This window comes from Pongo pygmaeus, chromosome 2 (genome assembly GCF_028885625.2).
Source record: "Pongo pygmaeus isolate AG05252 chromosome 2, NHGRI_mPonPyg2-v2.0_pri, whole genome shotgun sequence".
NCBI lineage: Eukaryota > Metazoa > Chordata > Mammalia > Primates > Hominidae > Pongo > Pongo pygmaeus.
Genome location: NC_085930.1, coordinates 63,736,525 through 63,755,690, shown reverse-complemented (window position 1 = coordinate 63,755,690; position 19,166 = coordinate 63,736,525). Strand labels below are relative to the sequence as shown.

General features: G+C 44.2%; 1 protein-coding gene across 2 annotated transcripts; it reads right to left on the bottom strand.

Moving 5' to 3' along the window:
* Window positions 1-6,452: 6,452 nt before the first annotated feature.
* CHCHD4 (coiled-coil-helix-coiled-coil-helix domain containing 4) lies at window positions 6,453-19,089 on the bottom strand. Of its 2 annotated transcripts, XM_054479917.2 has the most exons (4): window positions 18,955-19,089; window positions 16,257-16,426; window positions 10,779-10,877; window positions 6,453-7,571 (listed from the first exon to the last, which is right to left on the bottom strand). In XM_054479917.2, the coding sequence occupies exons 2-4, from the start codon at window positions 16,315-16,317 to the stop codon at window positions 7,264-7,266; spliced, it is 468 nt and encodes a 155-aa protein (XP_054335892.1). In that variant the 5' UTR covers window positions 16,318-16,426; window positions 18,955-19,089; the 3' UTR covers window positions 6,453-7,263. The 2 variants fall into 2 exon arrangements, with proteins under 2 accessions (XP_054335892.1, XP_054335893.1); XM_054479918.2 differs by lacking the exon at window positions 16,257-16,426 and having other exon boundaries at window positions 18,955-19,088.
* Between the last annotated feature and the right edge of the window lie 77 nt (window positions 19,090-19,166).

Here is a 19,166-nt window from a genome sequence, read left to right as displayed (position 1 = left end):
GATGTGAAAGAATAATAATTATTATATTAAATAGAATTAACCCTACCAAAGCCACCACTTAGCTTATACAAAATGGGAGTTTATTGATGTATTTGAAGCCTCTATGTATAGTTTTCTAAATGCATGGAAACAAAAATCTCCTAAATAAATCACGTGGTGTTATTTCCCTTTTCATTTTAAAGTTTTTGCTATATATTATACAAATATATCTTAAGATTTTTGTTAATTTCACAGCTTATATATATATGGAATCATTCTGGATTCATTCCTGGAAAGTTGTTTTCTATACTAAGCCTTCTGTTTTGAGAATAATCCTTGTCGACATGTGAAGCTGTAGTTCATCAGCACTTCTTATAGAATGACATTGCATGAATCAAACAAAATATCTTTACCCAGTCTTTTAGGAACATGTAAACAAGGCTCCTTTGAATATTGTTTTAGATGTTTCCTGGTCATCAACAGATGCCAAACAGCTTATGGTCACACTAAAGGTGGGGTCACTTAGTCTGTGGAGCTGCAGGGTTCTTTTTGGGAGGTAGGAGGAAGGGAGATGAGTTTTGTTATTTTGGGGTTTTCAAGCATTGAAACCAAAGGCCAAATAATAAACAGCTTTTACATTTTAAAGTAAAATTCATTTTATTTGCAGCATACACTTGTATGGTAGACTGTGAACGACAATTTTATGACATTTATACACAGTATAATGGCTACATCTGCTATTTGTCTTTAAAATAAAAAAATCAAAGAAAAGCCCAACTTTGAATACGTGGCCAAGATAAAGACCATGAATTGGTCATTCCTAAAAATGCAACAGATAGGCTGCTAGATTATGTTGTTTGCACTTTTTTATGGGCATTTGAAAATCAGTATTTAAACTGAAGACGTTGTCATGTTTTATTAATTTAATGAATTTTAAAGTGACTGCTCTGTACATCATGACCTTAACAATGTTGATGCTGTAAGTGAAAGTTCACTGTCATCTATATACTAAATTTATGGGTGCTTCTAACTTAAAATTATGACTGCAGATTATGCCCCACAGCCTTAGTTCAGGGATGTGGCTCTATGCAGGTGCAGTATGCAGTTATGTGGAACCTTAACTGAGGAAAAAAAGATGTCTCTAATTACTGGTTTCAATAAACACGAATCCAGACTGCTTACAATTTTTGGTGGCTTGCTTTATGGTAAATCGTCCGACTGGAGATACATTAAATTGTCTGTGAATCGTATGGGGTATCTGATCATGTAACTAAAAATGTTTACCTCTCTCACTTGAAATTATCAGAAATTCTGGAAAGAATAACATTGTAAAGCCATATTTAGTTTTTATTTTACTTTTTGGAGACAGGAGTTGCCGAGGCTGGTCTTAAACTCCTGGCCTCAAATAGTTCTCCCGCCTTGGCCTCCTGAAGTGCTGGAGTTATAGGTGTGAGGACCACACACAGCCTGGCTTTTTGTTTTTTTGTTTCTTCACATTACAGCCATCATCGTGAGTATGAAGGTGGTAGGTATCTCGGTGAGTAATGATGTTAAGGAGCATCTTATGATGTGCTTATTGGCCTTTTATATATCTTTGGAGAAATGTCTATTCAAATTCTTTGCTCATTTTTAAATTAGGTTATTTGCCTTCTGTGTTTTTTGTGTTTGATTTCGAAACAGGGTCTCACTTTGTTGTCCAGGCTGGAGTGCAGTGGCATGGTCATGGCTTATTGTAGCCTTGGCCTCCCAGGCTCCCAAATGTCTTCTTGCCTCGGCCTCCCAAAGTGTTGGGATTACAGACATGAGCCACCACGCCCAGCCTACTTGACTTTTTATCATTGGGTTGTAAGAGTTCTTTATGTATTCTGGGTACTATACTATTAACAGATATAGCTGCGTCCTTCTGACATGCCCCCATTCATCTTTGAGCATTTTCTTACTTTCTGGCACAAAAAGATGTTCCAGGCTCATCTTGCCTTTCCCCTGCCTTTGACCTGGAATCAGCCATTTTTCCAAGGAGCCCTTTTAATGAGAGATTGGTTTTTGGAAACCAAGATCTGGACTATAGGCATACTTAATTTTACTGAGTGCTGTAATCTGTAGGCCTTTTGAGTGGACATACCATATCTACTTTTTCACTTAACATTGCCTGTAAGTTGGTTTATATTAGTTCATGGAGATGTTTATTCTTGTTTATGGCTACATAGTACTCAATTGTGTAATGTACCGTGGTTATTCAACCAGTCTCCTATAGATAGGCATTTAGGATGTTTGCAGTCTTGTATTATTACATCTAATGCTGCAATGAATAACTTTGTGCATATCTTGTTTTTTATTTGTGGAGATGTGGATTCAGGGTAAATTCCGAGCAGCGGGCTTACCTACTCAAAAGGTAAATGTGCATCTGTAGTTGTTGTTAGATATTCTCAAAATCCCTTCCATAGAGGTCACACCAGTCTGCATGCCTGTCAGCACTTGCACAGATTATTAATTCATTGTTATATTTTGCTTAAAATTAAGTTAGGAAGTTTGGCGAATAAATGTTTTTGGGACTTTTTTTTAAAAAAAGATATTTCCTGGTCATATGTGCCATATTTTCTCTATGGTCCTACCACAGAATTTGCTTGTTCCTAAATTATGCCTGTGTTTATTTACATTCATTTATGCTAAATTGTTTTCCAAATAGTTTTATAAATTTATTTCCCATACCAGCAATGTGTAAGAGTTTTCATCTTAGCCAACACTGTGATCAACGTTTTTCATTTTCCTCAATTTGGTAAGTTCGAAATTGTAACTTGTTTTATTTTCTATTTTGTATTTCCTTGATGAATAATGAGGATAAATATATTTCCAAATGAATGTTAAACATTCTTGTTTCATTTTCTGTGAATAGTCTGTTCATGTCTTTTGCCCATTTTCCTATTGGGTTATCTGTAGTTTTATTATTAGGAGTCCATTAGATATTCTATATATTAATCTTTTGCCAATCATATGTGCTACAAATACCTTCTCTGGGTTTGCAACTGTTTTTTACCCTGTTTATGGTATCTTTTTCCAAGGTTTAAACTTTTTATTATAGAAAAACTTGAAATACACACAAAAACAGAAAGGATAGTATAATATTAGCTTTGCATTCATTACCCTGCTTCAAAAGTCATGAACTTATGGCCAATCTTCTTTTTTTCTATACCTACGACTTCTCCATCTTATGTTGAAACAAATCCCATTAGTAATATAACTTCATCAACAAAAGTCAATATATTTCTATCAAATGTAGGGATTTTCCTTTTTAAACATAATCACAGTGGCATTACCATAACTGAAAATTTAATGGTATTCAATATATTAAGTGTTCAATGTTTGCATTTTCCTGAGATATATATACATATATATTATATATATATATTCATTAGTTTGTTTGAATCAGGTCCAAATATGGCACATACATCGCGATAGGTTGATATGTCTTTTGAAAGGGTGTCCATGCATCCCAAGTAGTCGGGGCAGTCTTGGTTGTCACCATTTCACTATGTTTCCCAGTACTATCCAACGTGACCTGAGTTATCTCTGCAGCATTAGGAGCTCACGGATTTAAACATAGTTAATGTATTTCAGTATATTGCAATTATTATCCTTACTGATGATCAGACTGTCCTGTGTTTGGCAAATGGTAATCTGTTCAATCTGTCCTGAGTTTTTTGACATGACCCTCATAGGTTTGATAGCATAGCATCCACACTTCCTAGTATAAGAAGTTCCAAGCTCATCGTGTACATGTCTCTCAGACTTGAAGAAGTCTTGGGATCATTTAATAAAAATGCTGGAGACCACAATCTGGGTAGTAGTGAAATACATTACTATTGGGTTTGGACTTATTTCTAGGCATTTTCCATGGAAAAACTAAAAAGTCTTATTAAAAAAAATACATCGAGTTTACACTGATAATCCAAACTCAAACTGTGAACTAAGGGATTTTACTACACTTTATCAATTTTACATCTTTATTCATTTCTCCCACACCAAAATCCCCAGTTCTCAAAGACAGCAACATCATTTCTCATTTGAGTTATCCCTCACAATAATCTTATCCATTAACAATATAACCTTGGGCTAGTTATTTCATGAAAAAGGCAAGGAATGAAATTTCTGCTTTTCTGGCTCCACTATGAAAATCTAAGAGCTGCTTTTAGCTGCAGCCAGCCTGTCATGTGCAATTACTATGCCATTTTATATCAGACTTCAGATTTTAACTTCAAAATATTTTAGTAACCCATAATGTCTCAAAACTACAAGAAAGCAGCCGTTATGTGAAAATGAGTCTCTGCTGGGCATGATGGCTTACACCTGTAATCCCAGTGTTTTGGGAGGCTGAGGCAGGAGAATTGCTTGAGGCCAGAAGTTTGAGACTAGCCTGGGCAACATAGTGAGACCCCATCTCTACAAAAATAAAAACTTAGCCAGTCATGGTGGAGCATGCCTATAGTCCCAGCTACTTGGGAGGCTGAGGTGGGAGAATCGTTTGAGCCCAGGAGTCCAGGGCTGCAGTGAGCTATGATTGTGCCACCGCACTCCAGCCTAGGCAACAGAGCGAGACCCTGTTTCTAAAATAAATACATAAGTTAAAATATGTACAGTCCTAGAACTAAGGACTAGAATGTAGTGTTCTATCAAGAAGCTTGGCTGATATGCTGCACTTGCCTATATCACAAAAATACAAAACAGGCCGAGTATTCCAGCGCTTTGGTAGGCTAAGGCAGGAGGATCGCTTGAGCCCAGGAGGTTGAGCCTGCAGTGAGCCATGATTATGCCACTGCACTCCAGCCTGGACAACAGAGCGAAACTCTCTTAAAACAAAACAAAACAAAACAGACATAAAACACTGTGTTGGTAATTGCATTTCCAAGTCAGTGTTATTTTGAGCAGCCCTTTGTTTCAATTATTGCTGTTCTTTAAAAATTATCAACCTGCATTTATCTGAATCATTAACTCTTTGATCTGTTGGTGTTCTTACATTTAAAGATACACAGCAACTTAAATATGAATTATCCAAACCCCTTGTAGTAATGCATAATCTCCACCCACTTCCAATTGCTTATACGGTGCCAATTCCTTATCACCAATTTGTTTTTCTACTGAAAAGTGGAAAAGGATGGAACCTTTTGCCTAACCCAAGTCGAGTCAGACAGACAGTTTGAGAATCTCTGTTGTAAGTTACCATAGCTGGAAGAACCCAGTCCTGAAAATCCAGCACCATTATGTAACATTCATCCATTCCTTTCTGCTTTCTAGTAAATGTTGACTTCCTGGCTAGATTGTAGCTTCATAGGCAGTACCATGAATGAATCACTCTATGTCCCTAGGGCTTGGAACTGTAGACTCCATGAATGCATCAAATAAATGGGGTACATGACATGGTCACAAAACAGTAACATCTTGATTGTGACCAAAATTTTAACAAAAGAAATATGGTTTTTAAATGTGCAAAACTCTGTTAAAAGAAGTCAGGGTCTGTCACGCCTTCCATACTTGGCCAGCTCCAGGTTCTTAGCTCCTAATCAAGCAAGGTTTAAAAAAGCTCTGGATATAGAGAGCAGTTCTCTACCTCCATACACCTCTGAACCACAAATCCTTGCATTTTAACCATGCCTTCAAGCTTTCAAGCTTTAACGTGGTGGTGCCTCATTCTCCAGTGTGGCAGGCAGCTTCCTGTTACTCATGTTCTTGTGTCCCTCTCCTTGAGTGTGGGCTGTGTCTCACTTCTAACAAATAGACTATGGTAAAGTTATGGAGCGTCAGTTTTGAGATTAGGTGATGAAAAGGCTCTGGCATCCATCTTGCTCTCTCGCTTTGCTCTGATGGAAGCCACCGCTCATGTTGTGAGCTGACTCTTTAAGGCAAAGGCCATGTGGCAAGGAACTGAAGGAGGTGTCTGGCCAACAGCCAGTAAGGCATTGAGGCCCTCAATCCACAACCCACAAGATTCAACCCACCGAACCCTCCCAGAAACCACTTGGAGCGATCTTGAAAGGCCTGTCACACCTTGAGATGACTACAAGTATCATAGCCTCATGAGACACTGAGCCAGAGAACCCAGGTAAGCCATGCCCAGATTCCTTGTTTCAAGCTACTAAGTTTTAAGGCAATTTTTTACATAAATAACTTAACACATTTGAGACAAATGAGGCATTACTATGCCACAGCCTGAAAACTGTCTAGCAGTTAGGCAAGTTAATCTATTTTCAAACAGGAAGAACCTTCCCCACCTCATAGACTAACTGCAATGTCTGTGTGAAGGCATCTGCTCACATATAAATTGAGTTTCCTTTGAACTCAACACAGAAAATTTTAACGGACTCAAATTGGTTTACCAATATCTTTCAAGAGGAATTTCAATTGAATTGTTCACAATTTATACTTTTTTATACAGAAAACATTTTTAACTAGTGAAAACAAAGGACACATTCAAAACCAGGTAGAAATCATGTTTCCTTTTAATTGAATACTTAATTCACAATGTTTCCTCTCTTGCTGCTACTCTGGTAATTAGGTCCCCACCTCTCAAGAACATTGCACCTGACTAGACTGAGAGCCAGTGTGAACATGGGCCCCAAACCAGGGCTTTTGGAGTAACAAGGAACAGCCAAGCCAGCCTCTCCTTTCACTTAGAAAGGGATTATCAATAGGAGGGTCCAAATCTTCATCGTCCAAACACAGAAAACCAGGAGCTCAACACCTACATGGAAACCAAAATGTATCAGGAATGAAGTACAGTACCCCTTCACATACTCAAGGTCAAGATGGGTTTGCAGAAATTGTATCTGACCATCTGGCCTCTGCTAGTAGATATGGCCCCACCCCAGCATTTTTAAGAGAAGATGTTTTTGTTTCTAGTACTTGTATTATTTCTCCAAGGGGTATAAAATCTATCAGAAGGAATATAATGAATCAGAATAAGTCAGCTCACTTACAAGAAACGTTCTTGGGTAATGGTTTTTAGTTGCTAAGCTTATTCAGAACGTTATTTAAAAGTGGCACAATTCAGGGCAATCTGAGAATTCAAAAGTGGCGGCTACAGGTTTAGGTAGGACACACATACATACAACCCCCATTTTTTTCAGTGTATATGTCAAGAGGTCAAGACCCCTGATCATCAAAATAAGTTATTTTGTATATTACAGTGCACAGGACAACAGAGGGAAAGACACTTTCTTGGAAGGTGACGACAAGGCCTTTTGCAAAAGGTCCACTCCAAAAGGACTGGAGCCCAGTGCCTTGTGGCCTTCATTAACTTGACCCCTCCTCTTCTTTGGTTGCAGTGGCCTCAGTGGGAGCTGTTTCTTCTGCTTGTTCTGCTGGCTTCTTCTCTCTTTCCTCTTCCTCATCCTCATCCTCTTGGGGATAGAGGTCTGGGTATTTCTGCATGCATTCCTGCATGGCCCGGAACTGGTCTACACAGTCTGACCCCTTGATCTCCTCCGTGCTATAGTGGAAGCAGGAAAAGGCTGACTTGAACTGTTCTCCACAGGGGCCGCTGGCCATTCCCCCAAGGCATGGGCAGTTCCAGTTAATGTTTCCATTTGGCAGTATCAATCCTAAAACAGGAAGATAGAGAGATGTTCTCTAAAGTTTCAGAAAATACAAAACTAGTCCAGTCCTCACAGGCTACTCGGGCAGTGCAGAACAGGAACTATTGTTGCCTATGGACCCACACCTCGATTTGGATTAGGTTTAAAGCCTAGCACACATCCAGCATTCCTTGGCCCACCTGGGAGAGAAGCCACCAATGACATATTTCTCCATGTGTGACACTAATTTATTCTAAGCCACCTCCCAGTGCTCTGAGGCTGTGCTCCAAGAATTAAATACCGGGACCCATTTAACCCAAAGAAGAGGAGATCACTTGGATGGTTAGTGAAGAGCTTTTTGAAAGCCCAAACACTTTAAGGAACTGAGGTACTGATCTCCTCTTTCCAATCCCCCTCCCCATATGGATGATCAGGACCACCCCACCCCCATGCTCCCTGCCCCCTGAACCCCTCTTGCCCTGCAGCTGCTCTCAGAAGCTCAGCATAGCCTGGGGACTGGTGAAAAGGTGGAGGTTTCTTCTTATGTACTGACGACGAAAGATGTCCAAGACATGCTGCACAATGAGAAGCTGGTGGCATACCATTAGTGCGAGTGCATTCTTGTAAAAATCAACCAAACCTGTTAAACTGCACATATGTGTTGGGCAGGAAGCAAGGTTATAGATGGGTTTTCATTTTCACTATATTAATAGGCCTCTTACTTTTGACTTTTATATCTTTTCTTATCATTGAACTTTATTCACATCTAAATAGTATTTCTTGATTTTCCAAAATGCTCTCAAAATGATGGCTTCATTTTCAGCTTTGTGACAGACACAGGATTCATATAGAAGTTTCTTACATGATTCTTATTAAGAGACTCAAAGTACTTTCTAAGAGAGCCTCTAAAAGGTCCTGTGAAATTACACAAGCCTGGCACTCTGCACTAACATCCAAAGTCCTAGGTGAAACCCCGCCTCCCTCTCAATTCCAGCTTGGGAAGCTCCACTGATCAATGGATCTGCTGTAGCTATTCCTGTTCCTTACTTGTAAAATAGGGATAGCAAGGACGATGCCAACTAGTGCTGCCCCCTTAGCAGGCGCAGACCCCCAGGACCATCAGCAGTTGCAGATCAAGTTCTCCTGCATTAAGCTATGCTTGGTAACTCACATAAGCCTTCTGACAACCTTCTGCAGTGGGTGCTACTAACCCCAGTTTACTCATGCAGTCTCTGGGGTTCATGGTCCAAGTGAGGACTGCAGACTGGGCTGACAGGATTCCCAGAGCCCATGTCCCTTCCCCTACATCTCACCACTTCTTGACAGGGACCTTAGTGCTGGAAAAACATTTGCAAATGCTACCCCCTGGAGCTTCAAATCTGCTCACAAACCTGCACAACCAGTTTCCAAAAGGGATAATACTGACATTTAAAAATTACAACCCAGTGCAAATTGACCAAGTGGTTGATTAAAAAAAATTGTGACAAAAAAATTATAACCTAAGTCTCCAGGAGTCCTTGTTTCATTATTTCTTAGGGGCAGGTGAGCTGGAATGAGATACCTCCTCACAAAGCACATGGTGCCAATTTGCATTTCAGGGACACAATATAAATCCACACAGAGGGTACCTTTGGCATGTTACATAAAGCTCAGATGCAGTGTGTTGTCAAACATGCAGTCTAAGGCCTGAAGTTCCAGTCTCTGGCTGAGTCAGTCTCCGCCCCCGCCCAGGCCCCCAGTTTTCTCATTGGATCAGATGATCTTTAAGGCCCTCTTGATGTTTTGATTCTAGGAAAATTAATTCTGCCACCTTTTTTTCTTGGTACTCTTAGCTATTCCAAGCACCATCTCAGCTGCAGAGCTGGATGCTGGAAGGCAAGTAGATGGCATAAAATGGTGGCTTACTTGGTCCACTTACTAATTTTGCAGTTTAAGAGCTTGAAACTTGGGTCCCAGAGTTCTTTGCGTTTTATAGGCTTCTTTTTACAAAGTATTCACTATAAGGGGCTGTAAAGCCAAATGCATCATATGGTATACCTACAATCCAAGCAGATACATTGCAAGTGACAGAAGCAGGTAAAAAAAACAACAGGGACAGGAAAGAATGGTGGGATCTGGAGGGGGCAGACCAGTCTAAAAGCAGATACATACTGCTTTTAATAACACTGTGAGGCAAACAGAACAAGGCCCGATTTGTCCTGCAGGCCTCCACAGTCTTGATCAATTAATGAAATGTGCTTAATATGGATCTAAAGATAAGCAAGGTACTAGAATTGACATGTAAGCCTTGATCAAGATTACCCTTGCAGCTGTCTTTCTCAGAATGCTAACACTTTGTATAATGTCTGCATTTCCCACTGCTCCCACTGGGTGCTGGATATGTATTTTATGCTTTAACCCCTAGGAGCAGTCAGGACAACAAGTGAAGGGTCCTACAAGGAATATATACACATCAGTTAGCATTTGAGAAATTCCAATCAGGAGCCTATATTCTCGAGGCAGCTGCTTCAAGCTCTTCAATTACCAATTAGCACTGGAAGATTAGCTGTCATCATGGACATTAGAAGTGGTTTTTGATTGGTGAAGTGACTACTGTACAATACATAGACTGTTCGTGGACACTGCACACACACATCCACCTCATACAGTCTGCAGCAGTAAGTATCTAGTGAGTTTAGCAGCCCAAATCCTTTGGAACAATGTCCTAGGCCTAAGCGACCACTGTTATATTCAGCCATTAACCAAGGAGTGTGCAACAGCTCTGACTAGGTTAGTTGAATCCTGCTGCTGGAAAGCTGTCTGTGGCAAGTGACCTTTTCATGTAAGGTGCTTGCTGGAGCAGTTAGAGACAGCAGGCACTTCACCAACCTTACAGAACAAGGTGAATGACTGTCTACTTGCTAATAAAGTTGGTAGATGTGGCAGAATACAGTCTGGCAACTTGTCTGAGCAAATGCCCTGTCACCTTAACCTACCTATAACTGCTGGAATCTACTAACACCCTCTCCCAAAACTTAACTGTTGTGCCAGGGAAGTACATCAGAACAAGGCTGGAAAGCACAGTCCCTCAAACCTCTGAGGAAGATAAACCACTACCCTCAGAGATGGTCTATGGCTGAGAATAGATACCTGAAACCTCGGCCTTGGCTAGGAAAACAAGGGAAAGGAATTAAGAACACTGAGCTTCTCCCCAGTGCCCTGATGTGGGTCCCTGGGAGGCCACATGTCACTCACCATGCTCCTCGTATGGATCGTTGGGGTCATCAGCCACTAATTCGGCACTGCTTGGAGTTTCATGATCTTCTTTGGTTACAAATATGATTCGATCCTTCCCTAGTGTTTGGAGAACAGAGGAAGAAATATTTCATTCAAGAGCAGTGAATCAGCTTTAAACCCAAAGCAGCCACCACACTAACCAAGTCTGAAGACTGTCCCATATGCCATCCCTATGTGAGGTGACCATCAAACTGCTCTCATATGCTAGGGGTAGGAAACAAAAAGGGATGGATAAGGGGCAGGGCAGGAAAAAAAGCACTGAAGAAAAAGAGTGTCCTAGGGGTTGACCCACAGGGTTCAGAATGCATAAAAAGTTGGAGGAAGACTGAGCATGCTGGCAAAGTGAGTGTGCAATGATGTGGGTCCTCAGCCTACAGATCACTGCAGCCCACACAGCTGATGTGGCCATAGGCCCCTGCCTCTGAAAGGCTGGGTACACAGGTGGTCTAAGAGTGACCACAGCCAGCACCCCCACTAGGCCTCTGGGCTCCTAATCGTGGCCGGAAGAAGGAAGGGTCATAAGATGAGGAACACTGCAGCCATTCCATTCCCCACAGTCCAAGAGGCCTGGGGACCATTTCCCAACAAGTATAATAACTGGAGGGGGGCAGTGGGAGGAGCACTTCTCAGATCTTTTTAACTGTGACCATCTGCAGTTTATTTTTTTAGGACAAACCCAACAGTGGTTAGGGTCAGGACTGTGGTCCTGTGAGGACCAGCATGGGAAAGCCAGCAGGCCTAAAGTGCAGAGCACCTTGTTCACAACCAGAGCCCTCACCCTGGGGCCTGGCTGCCAGAAGGTCTGAGGGCTCCAGGAAAACAGACCAGTGAGAGTCAAATGCATTTTATATTAGGAGCTTCTCCTCATTGGAGGCTGGGTGAGCACAGAAAAGCACATCAGTCCTGGCCAAACCAGGGTGGGTGCATTAACTGCCTTACAGTGACCCCCTATGAAGTATTATCACCCTCAGCCCCCATCGAGTACAGCAGAAAACCAAGGCTCAGTTAAGCAGAAGGCAGGTCCTTACAGCCCTCTCCGCTACACCTTGTAGCTGTCAACACTTTACCTCACCTTCCTAAAAACTTTGGCCATCAGCTAACCACACCACAGGTATGTGTCAGATATTCCCATTGTGGGCAAGGAGCACCTTGTTCTCAGTACTCCACGCTGCACGGTGGGTCATCAGTTTCTCCAGCTGTCCCCGGAGAACAGACAGAGCCAGTCCATCTCTTGGTCCTCCGTGAGCTCATTCCTCCATCCTACTGCCACCCTGAGAGGGAGGTAGCAGCATCCCCTTTTAATGGTGGTGAGCCTGAGGCTCTGAGTAGTAACTTGCTGGGCCACACAGGACAGGATTCTCTGAAGTCTACACTGTTGGAGATCCTTTCTACATACCCATACTGCCCCGTACCAAAATTTGCACAAGAATAATTGACAGCTGACACTGAGCACTTAGCATGACTGGGCACTGCCTGAGAGCTTGTGCACCTTGGGCAATGAATAAATACAATAAATTCCGACCCAACCACTGCCCCAAAAAGCTTAGAATCAAGTGAAATGTTTGCCAAGTAAACAAACAAGATCTTTCTTGTACTTTCCTGGTGAAGGTGAATGACAAATTCTACAGACCAACTGACCATGCATTCTGATCCTAGGAGATCTGGGGTACTGGGACCCTCATCTGGAAGGGGATAGGAGGTGCCAAGCATTTAAGAAGACTTCTTCAGGTATGGCCAAAAGTGCCTGGCAGAGAGCCACAGTGCATGGCTCTGAGTGAGTGGCTACTGTGGGCGCAGAGGCCTGACCTGCAGAAACATGGCTCTGTGAAAGCTGCGGGCATCTCTGATTACTTTATACTTTTTGTTTATATTTAGAAAAGTTCAGTCACAGCTATGCTGAGGGGAAAGCAAGGAAAAAGGTTTGGGCCCATGCTTGGGCTGAAGTAATTAAGGAAGAGGCTTCTGGAAGGCAGGGGGTGGTAACAACAAAAACTGAGCGACATCTCCAGTGAGAAGGACAGTTCAGGGGACAGAGGGAGGGCACTTTGGTGCCTTACGCCATGCCCACACTGCACAGGGTCTCTTACACTAGGACAGAGTAACAACAAAAAACCCTCAGCACACAGGGCCAGGACCCCCAACCCACTGGAGGCTTTTGCTCCCAGAGCTGGTCGCTGCCTCAATACCTTGCATGTCATCCAACAGAAGACTGCTTTTCCCCTGTGGCTGACTTGGGAAAGCTTTTGGACCAGGCAGCCAGGGCTTGTTAAAGTACCTAGTAACCTTGGTAATTCTGGCCAGTTTCCAAAATACTCAAAAGCAATCTGTAAAAATGTTGAACGCTAAGCAGAATGAGCTGATGCAAATTTCGCAACTCAGCTCTGGCAGTTTTGTTTACCAAGATGGCAGCTCAGCACAGCCCAACGGTGAGGCCCAGTCACAGGCACAGAAAGCAAAGGGTCCAAACGTGGTAAAGTATGAGGCCCTCCTGGGGTTTGCCATACATAGAGAGACCAGGCCTCACCCAAGAAAAGCTGAATCGAGCTCTGTGCCATGTCCATGTAGCTCACGGGCTTCCCAGGTGACTGTGATACACAGCCAGGTTAGGAAACACCAGCCTAGCACAATCCCACTGAGAATTCCAGGTCCCTCCCACTAGGCCAAGTCCTCACATGCGCCTTCCTGGACATTTTCTCTTGCAGCACAGTTCACACTGGATCGAAAGTAGAACAGTAACAGCTGTATCTTTTACACATTTTTGTCCTATGCAATGTGTTTTATTACATCTGTGAGTTCACTGGTGGGTATTACTTTATCTCCGTTTTACAGAGACCACAGGATCTAAGAAACAGACCAAAAGACATGCAGTAAATGAAGGCAGAACAGGAACAGGAACTCTGGTCTGAAAGATCCAGAGTATGTCCCCTACAAACTGTCCATTGCACGCCTGTCCTGGAGGGCCTTTGCTTTCTGGAACATTTAAAAGTCGATTCAAGGACTGCTGCAAAGACAAGGCTTACCTATTCCTAACAGACCTAACTGTGAAAGAAAGAACTGGTCAGACTAGTCGTAAGATGCCAACTAGTGGGGCAATCAGCTAGACTAGTAGTTCTCATGACATTTGTCAGCAATTTCTCTAGAGAAATAAAATTTAAAAGTGATTGTGTTTTTATTTCTAAGATAAGCTTTAAAAGCAGTTGAATATGCATGTTCTGAAGGAGGTGGAAAACTACCTTAAACCCTCTGGTGCACAGTGGCTTCAATATTTCAATATCACAGAGAGTCTGAGAACTGGAGTTCAAATCTGGGCTTAAGCATTTCCCACTGTGTGAGCTCAGGTACCATCTGGGCCTCAGAAACCAGGCCTTACCACCAGCTCCACCTACCTACCTCACGTGGTTGGGGAGGTGAAACGAGTTTCTGCTGTCAGCTGGAATCCCACTCGACAGTAATTTTTAAAGGGCATCAAGGATAGCGTGGCCAGGAAAAGAGACCATCACAGGCTCAGAGATGTCAATAATGTTTTGGAAATGGGAGAGCTGATGGTTGAGTGCTCTCTGACTTAACCAGTGAAGAAAGCTGAACTCAAAGTACACAAGGAGGAGGTCACCCAGAATCAACTCAGTCCCCACCCCAGAACCTTGGTCAGAGTGGGGAACTGGAGGCCTGAGGGGTTACTCTGTGAACAGGACTTCAGGGTGGGGCTGAGAAGAGAACTGAGTGAGCAGTCAGATACAAAGACACCTTCCACCCCCAGCTGTTTAGTTTTACTCTCAGTACAGCCACCCCAACCCGTCTTTCTCTCACATCTCCAACAGCAAGTTAGAATGGCTCGATCTTCAAATACATCCAGAAAGAGCTGCATCCCTCACCTCTTCGACCCCATCTCCCACCATCACTCCCTCCACTCCAGCCACGCTGGCCTCTGCTTTTACTTGAACATGCTGAGCACATGCCTACCTCTGGCCTTTGCACAGGGTGTTCTGTCCTCCAGGAGCACCTTCCCTTCCCTCAGGTACCCTCACAGCGATTTCTCCCTGCTTTCACCTCCTGCTCAGATGCCACCGTCCCTCACCACTGCCCATCTCCCTTATCCTGCTTTATCTTTCTCCAAAGTGCTTTTCCTCACCCAACATACTATGTATGTTTACCACTTGATGCCCCCACTGGAATGTCAGCTCCTCAGAGGCAGCGATTTTTGTCTATTCTGTTCACTGCAGTATCCTGAGAGCCCAGAATAGTGCCAAGGACAAAGTGGGTGTTCAATATTTCTTGAAAAAAATGAATGGAGAAACAACTCTGGATTAGGGCTTGAAGACCCCAGTGTAAGAATTAAAGAGGAGAGAAACACAAAGGGTGGCTTTTCAGTCAACAGGGACAGGTTTATTTTAAACAAACCTGAGAGGGGCTGCTGGCTGAGTTAAGTCAGAGCCACACTCTCTTACAGACTAAGAGTTTTTAAGGATTCAGGGTGGGAGAGCTTATCAGAGGCTTGCACTGCTTCTGTGTCTCTTTGTTGTGCTTATCTGGGAGGCAGACTCGTGTGTCTGTTTCCACACATCTTTCTGCAGCTGCAGGCATATCCCCCCAAGACTGCTTTTAGCTTCCCTATCTTAGTGCACCTGAAGGGAAAGGAATGTGCTTATTAAGGCCTAGTTTTACTGGGGCCCATTGTATGAGAGTGAAGTTTTGCAGTCACCCAAGAGACTTTCCCCCCACCTCCCTCTGTGTCCCAGCTGTCTTGTCTGTGTTTTACTGTCTGCTCTTTCTGGCTGCTTGTAGTTAGAAGAGAAGTGACTTCCTTGAAATGCATGAGGCTAGAAAGGGAGCTGGAACTTAAAGTGCCAGTGTTTGTCTGAGATGACGGTGCTCCTGCTCTGTCACCCAGTCCCAGCAGAAAGGAGGAAGACAGAATGGTTATCAGCATTAAGTGAGACCAAAAAATCCCTTGGATGAGTAGTTTGATTTCCCCCATGAAAGGGGAGGATCTTTATAAGCCAGAATCTCTCAGCGCATCCACCCTAGAAGGAATGCCCCGTGTCCTGCAGAGGAAGTAGTTTATTGTCTCCCATGGATGCTGACTCCCCAGGGTCATGTTTGAGAATGGCAACCTGCACTAAGGACTTATCTTCTTTCGTTTTTGGCTAAGTTGATTCAATACACCTGTGATACAATTCCAACCACTACTTTCTGAAGCTCAACCCAAGAAAGAGATCTAAAGCCAGAGCGAGTGGTGCCTGTGGTGTATTTTGAGTGAGGTAAGGGGTTTCTAAGAGTTTGATAAATCTGACTGCTAAGGACTTTCATGTTTAGAATCTAACCCCTTTGAAAGATACAACTCCCCCATACAGTATCAAGTGTCTGTGAAGAATACACAAATAGCTTTCAGACAGAGTGTAAGAAGAATGCAAGTGTTAGAAGTTTAGCTCAACAAACCTTCCTCAGCTCCAGCTCTGTGGTAGTACCTGGTGGTCACAGATGAATACGACACAGGCATCCAGTGGAGAAGACGGAAGGGGAGGGATCCTACCTTTGTCCCTGACAAAGAGCTTCAGGGAGGGAAGGAAGGGAATAGACATTCCAGAAGGAACCATCCTGGGCAAAGCCTGGAGGGCAAAAGGAGGGTTTTAAGTAGTGTTCGCTCACACGTGTTTAGGATTGCAAAAGGTTTTCTTAAGAAAGTGGCATTTAAAAGGATGTCTGAAGCCTCAGGAAGCCTTCTCAGACCCCATAGAGCCTTCCACTAAATGATCATAGCATGCTGTGCTTTCCCTTCATGTCATTTATGACAGTTTGTAATCATGCATTCGTCTGGCGATGTTTTAATGGCAATCTCTTCCACCATGCCAGGAGGGCAGAGAATGTGTCACCTTGCTCACCACTATACGCCCAATGGCTGGCACATCACATGTGCTCTATAAATGTTGACTGAACAGGAGTGGGCAGGCTCTGCATTAGAAAGAGGAAACTAAGAAAGAAACACTATGGTGCTGACACGGGAGAAGTGTGGCCAAACCAAGGAGTTTAACCCGAAGGCTGGGTAGCAGGTGGACCCCTGAAATAAACTTGCACAGGCAAGTGATTCACTCAGGACAGAGGGCAGGTAAACGCATGATTCAATAAAGATTTGGGCACCCATTGTACACCAGGCCCTGTGCTAGATGCTGGGGATTCCACAGCCCATCTGATGCTCTCAGCTTAGTGCGAGAAGACAGGCAGGAAGTAAGATGGCAAAAAATAAAAAAGGTCATTTCAGAGAGTTCAGGATGTGAAAGACACAAAGGGTCAGGAGGTGATATTGGAGCTAAATTTTAAAGGATGAGGAGTCAGACATGGAAGAGCTGAAGGCAGGCTATACCAAACCAAGGGAATAGCCAAGTGGCTAGAGGCTGGGCAGCAAAAGGGTGGGAAGAGACCAGGCTGGAAAGGCAGACAGGGCCAGATCACATAAGCTCTGATACGTTAAGAAGTTTGGGATCATTTTTTTTTAATCCTATGGGAAGCATAAAGGATCAGTGGGTGGGGGGGAGGAAGTTAGGGACTTCTTAGGGGGACAGTGGTATGGATAAGATAAATACTAAGGAAGGCCTATAAGTGAGTGCTTTCAATTCTCACTCATTTCCAAACTAAGAGAGATCTTTGAAGCAGGAAAAGATAGGGCTCCATGTTTTGGAGGCAGATGGACCTAGCCTCCCCTTTCCAGAGAAAACTGCCTCCTGTAAATCCTCAAAGAGAAGGAGGGTCTTGTTTATCAGCACAGCCTCGTTATACCCAAAGGCTCAAAAATTATTTGCTAAATGAAGTAAATTAGAGAAACACTCGAAATTAAAAACAAGAGTGGTGAGGGCTGAGGACTTCTGCTTATGGCACACATTAAGTAGTAATCAGCGGAAATATAATAGTACTCATTAAAGAGTGAGTCTTATGGCTTTACGACCCAGAAGAAGAGAGGTTCCAGAAGCAGACAGGGCTACCAGGGAAAAGTCTCAGCATTTTAGGCTGAGCTATTCTCCTAACCGGATGTGTAACTACAGGTAGGCCACCCCCTTCTCTGGGCTTCAGATTGCTTGAATTAACTGACGGAGCTGGAGTATTCACCAAATAATTTCTGGGGGACTTCCAACTCTCTCTGTAGTTTTATAACCATCCATCCCCCTTCTCTGGCGCAGAGAAGGTGCTTTATGAATATTTGCTGTATCAATGAAGCCCAACATCTCATTTTACAACACTGGATACCGGGGCCTGGAGGGGTTAGATGGGAGCTCAGGGCCAAGGAGCCAGTTTGTGGCAGTGTGTGGGGAGGCCCTGCGACCTGTGGCTCGGGTACTTCTGAGCTCTTGGGTAGAGTAACATCAAGGAAGCAGTAGGTGTTCGGAGCTCAACTTTGGGGTGGGAGGTAGGCAGGGTTCTCCCTGCAATCCACTGGGCACTAGATTGGATAAGGCTCTTCTGGGGTCACAATGCCCAGGCTCAAACCCCAGCTCCACGATTTGCTGGCTGAGTGGCTTTAGCCATGTCTCCTGTGTCTAACTTTACTTTTCAGTAAAATGTGACCAACAACAGAGCCTAACTTACAAAGGTCGCAGCAAGATCTGTGAGACAAGCCAGGCAAGTTTCCTTGAACAGTGCCTGATAGGTAGCAGGGGGCTCAAAAACATTACCGTTAGTGGAACTCCTAGCACTCCAGCACAGCACACGCTACCCCGAGTGGCAACTTTTCGGGACGCGCCTTTTAAAAGGCGCGTGCAAAATGGAAACACGTGGGGTATGGCAGCAGCGGTAGTAATAATTAACCACCATACATTCCCAGTTCCGAGCCACACGCAACGTGCTCTGCACTTCCCGTGCCCCAACCGGACCTAGTTTACGACTTCCTACGCACAGGCCCCTCTGAGGTCAGGGTTCGGGCTTCACTGTGACCTTGGACCAGCCCCGTTCCCCCCAGAGCTTCGGTTTTCTCATCCGCAAAACAGGAGTAGCGACCCCCCAGCCGGCCCGCCTCCGAGTGTCCCAGGGTGGGCACCCGGGCCGCGCCTCAGGTGACCCGCGCCCGGCGTGGTCGCGGGGCGCCGGGGCTCGCGTGTCTCCCGCAGGCCCTCGTAGGCCGGTCTCCATGGCAGCCCGCCCTCCCTACCTTCCTGCCGGCAATAGGACATGGCTGCAGCCCGTCCCTGAGACCTTGCAGAAGCGGCGGTGGCGGCAGTTGCACCTTTACGCTGTGACCTCCCTCTCCTCTGGCAGGGCGGGCCCCTCCGAAGCCCGCGCGGACCCGCCCCCTCCCAGGCCTGCCCGCCGCGCGCCTGCCTCGGCGCCCTCGCAACGGCGGCCGGGCCCACCTCAGGTGGA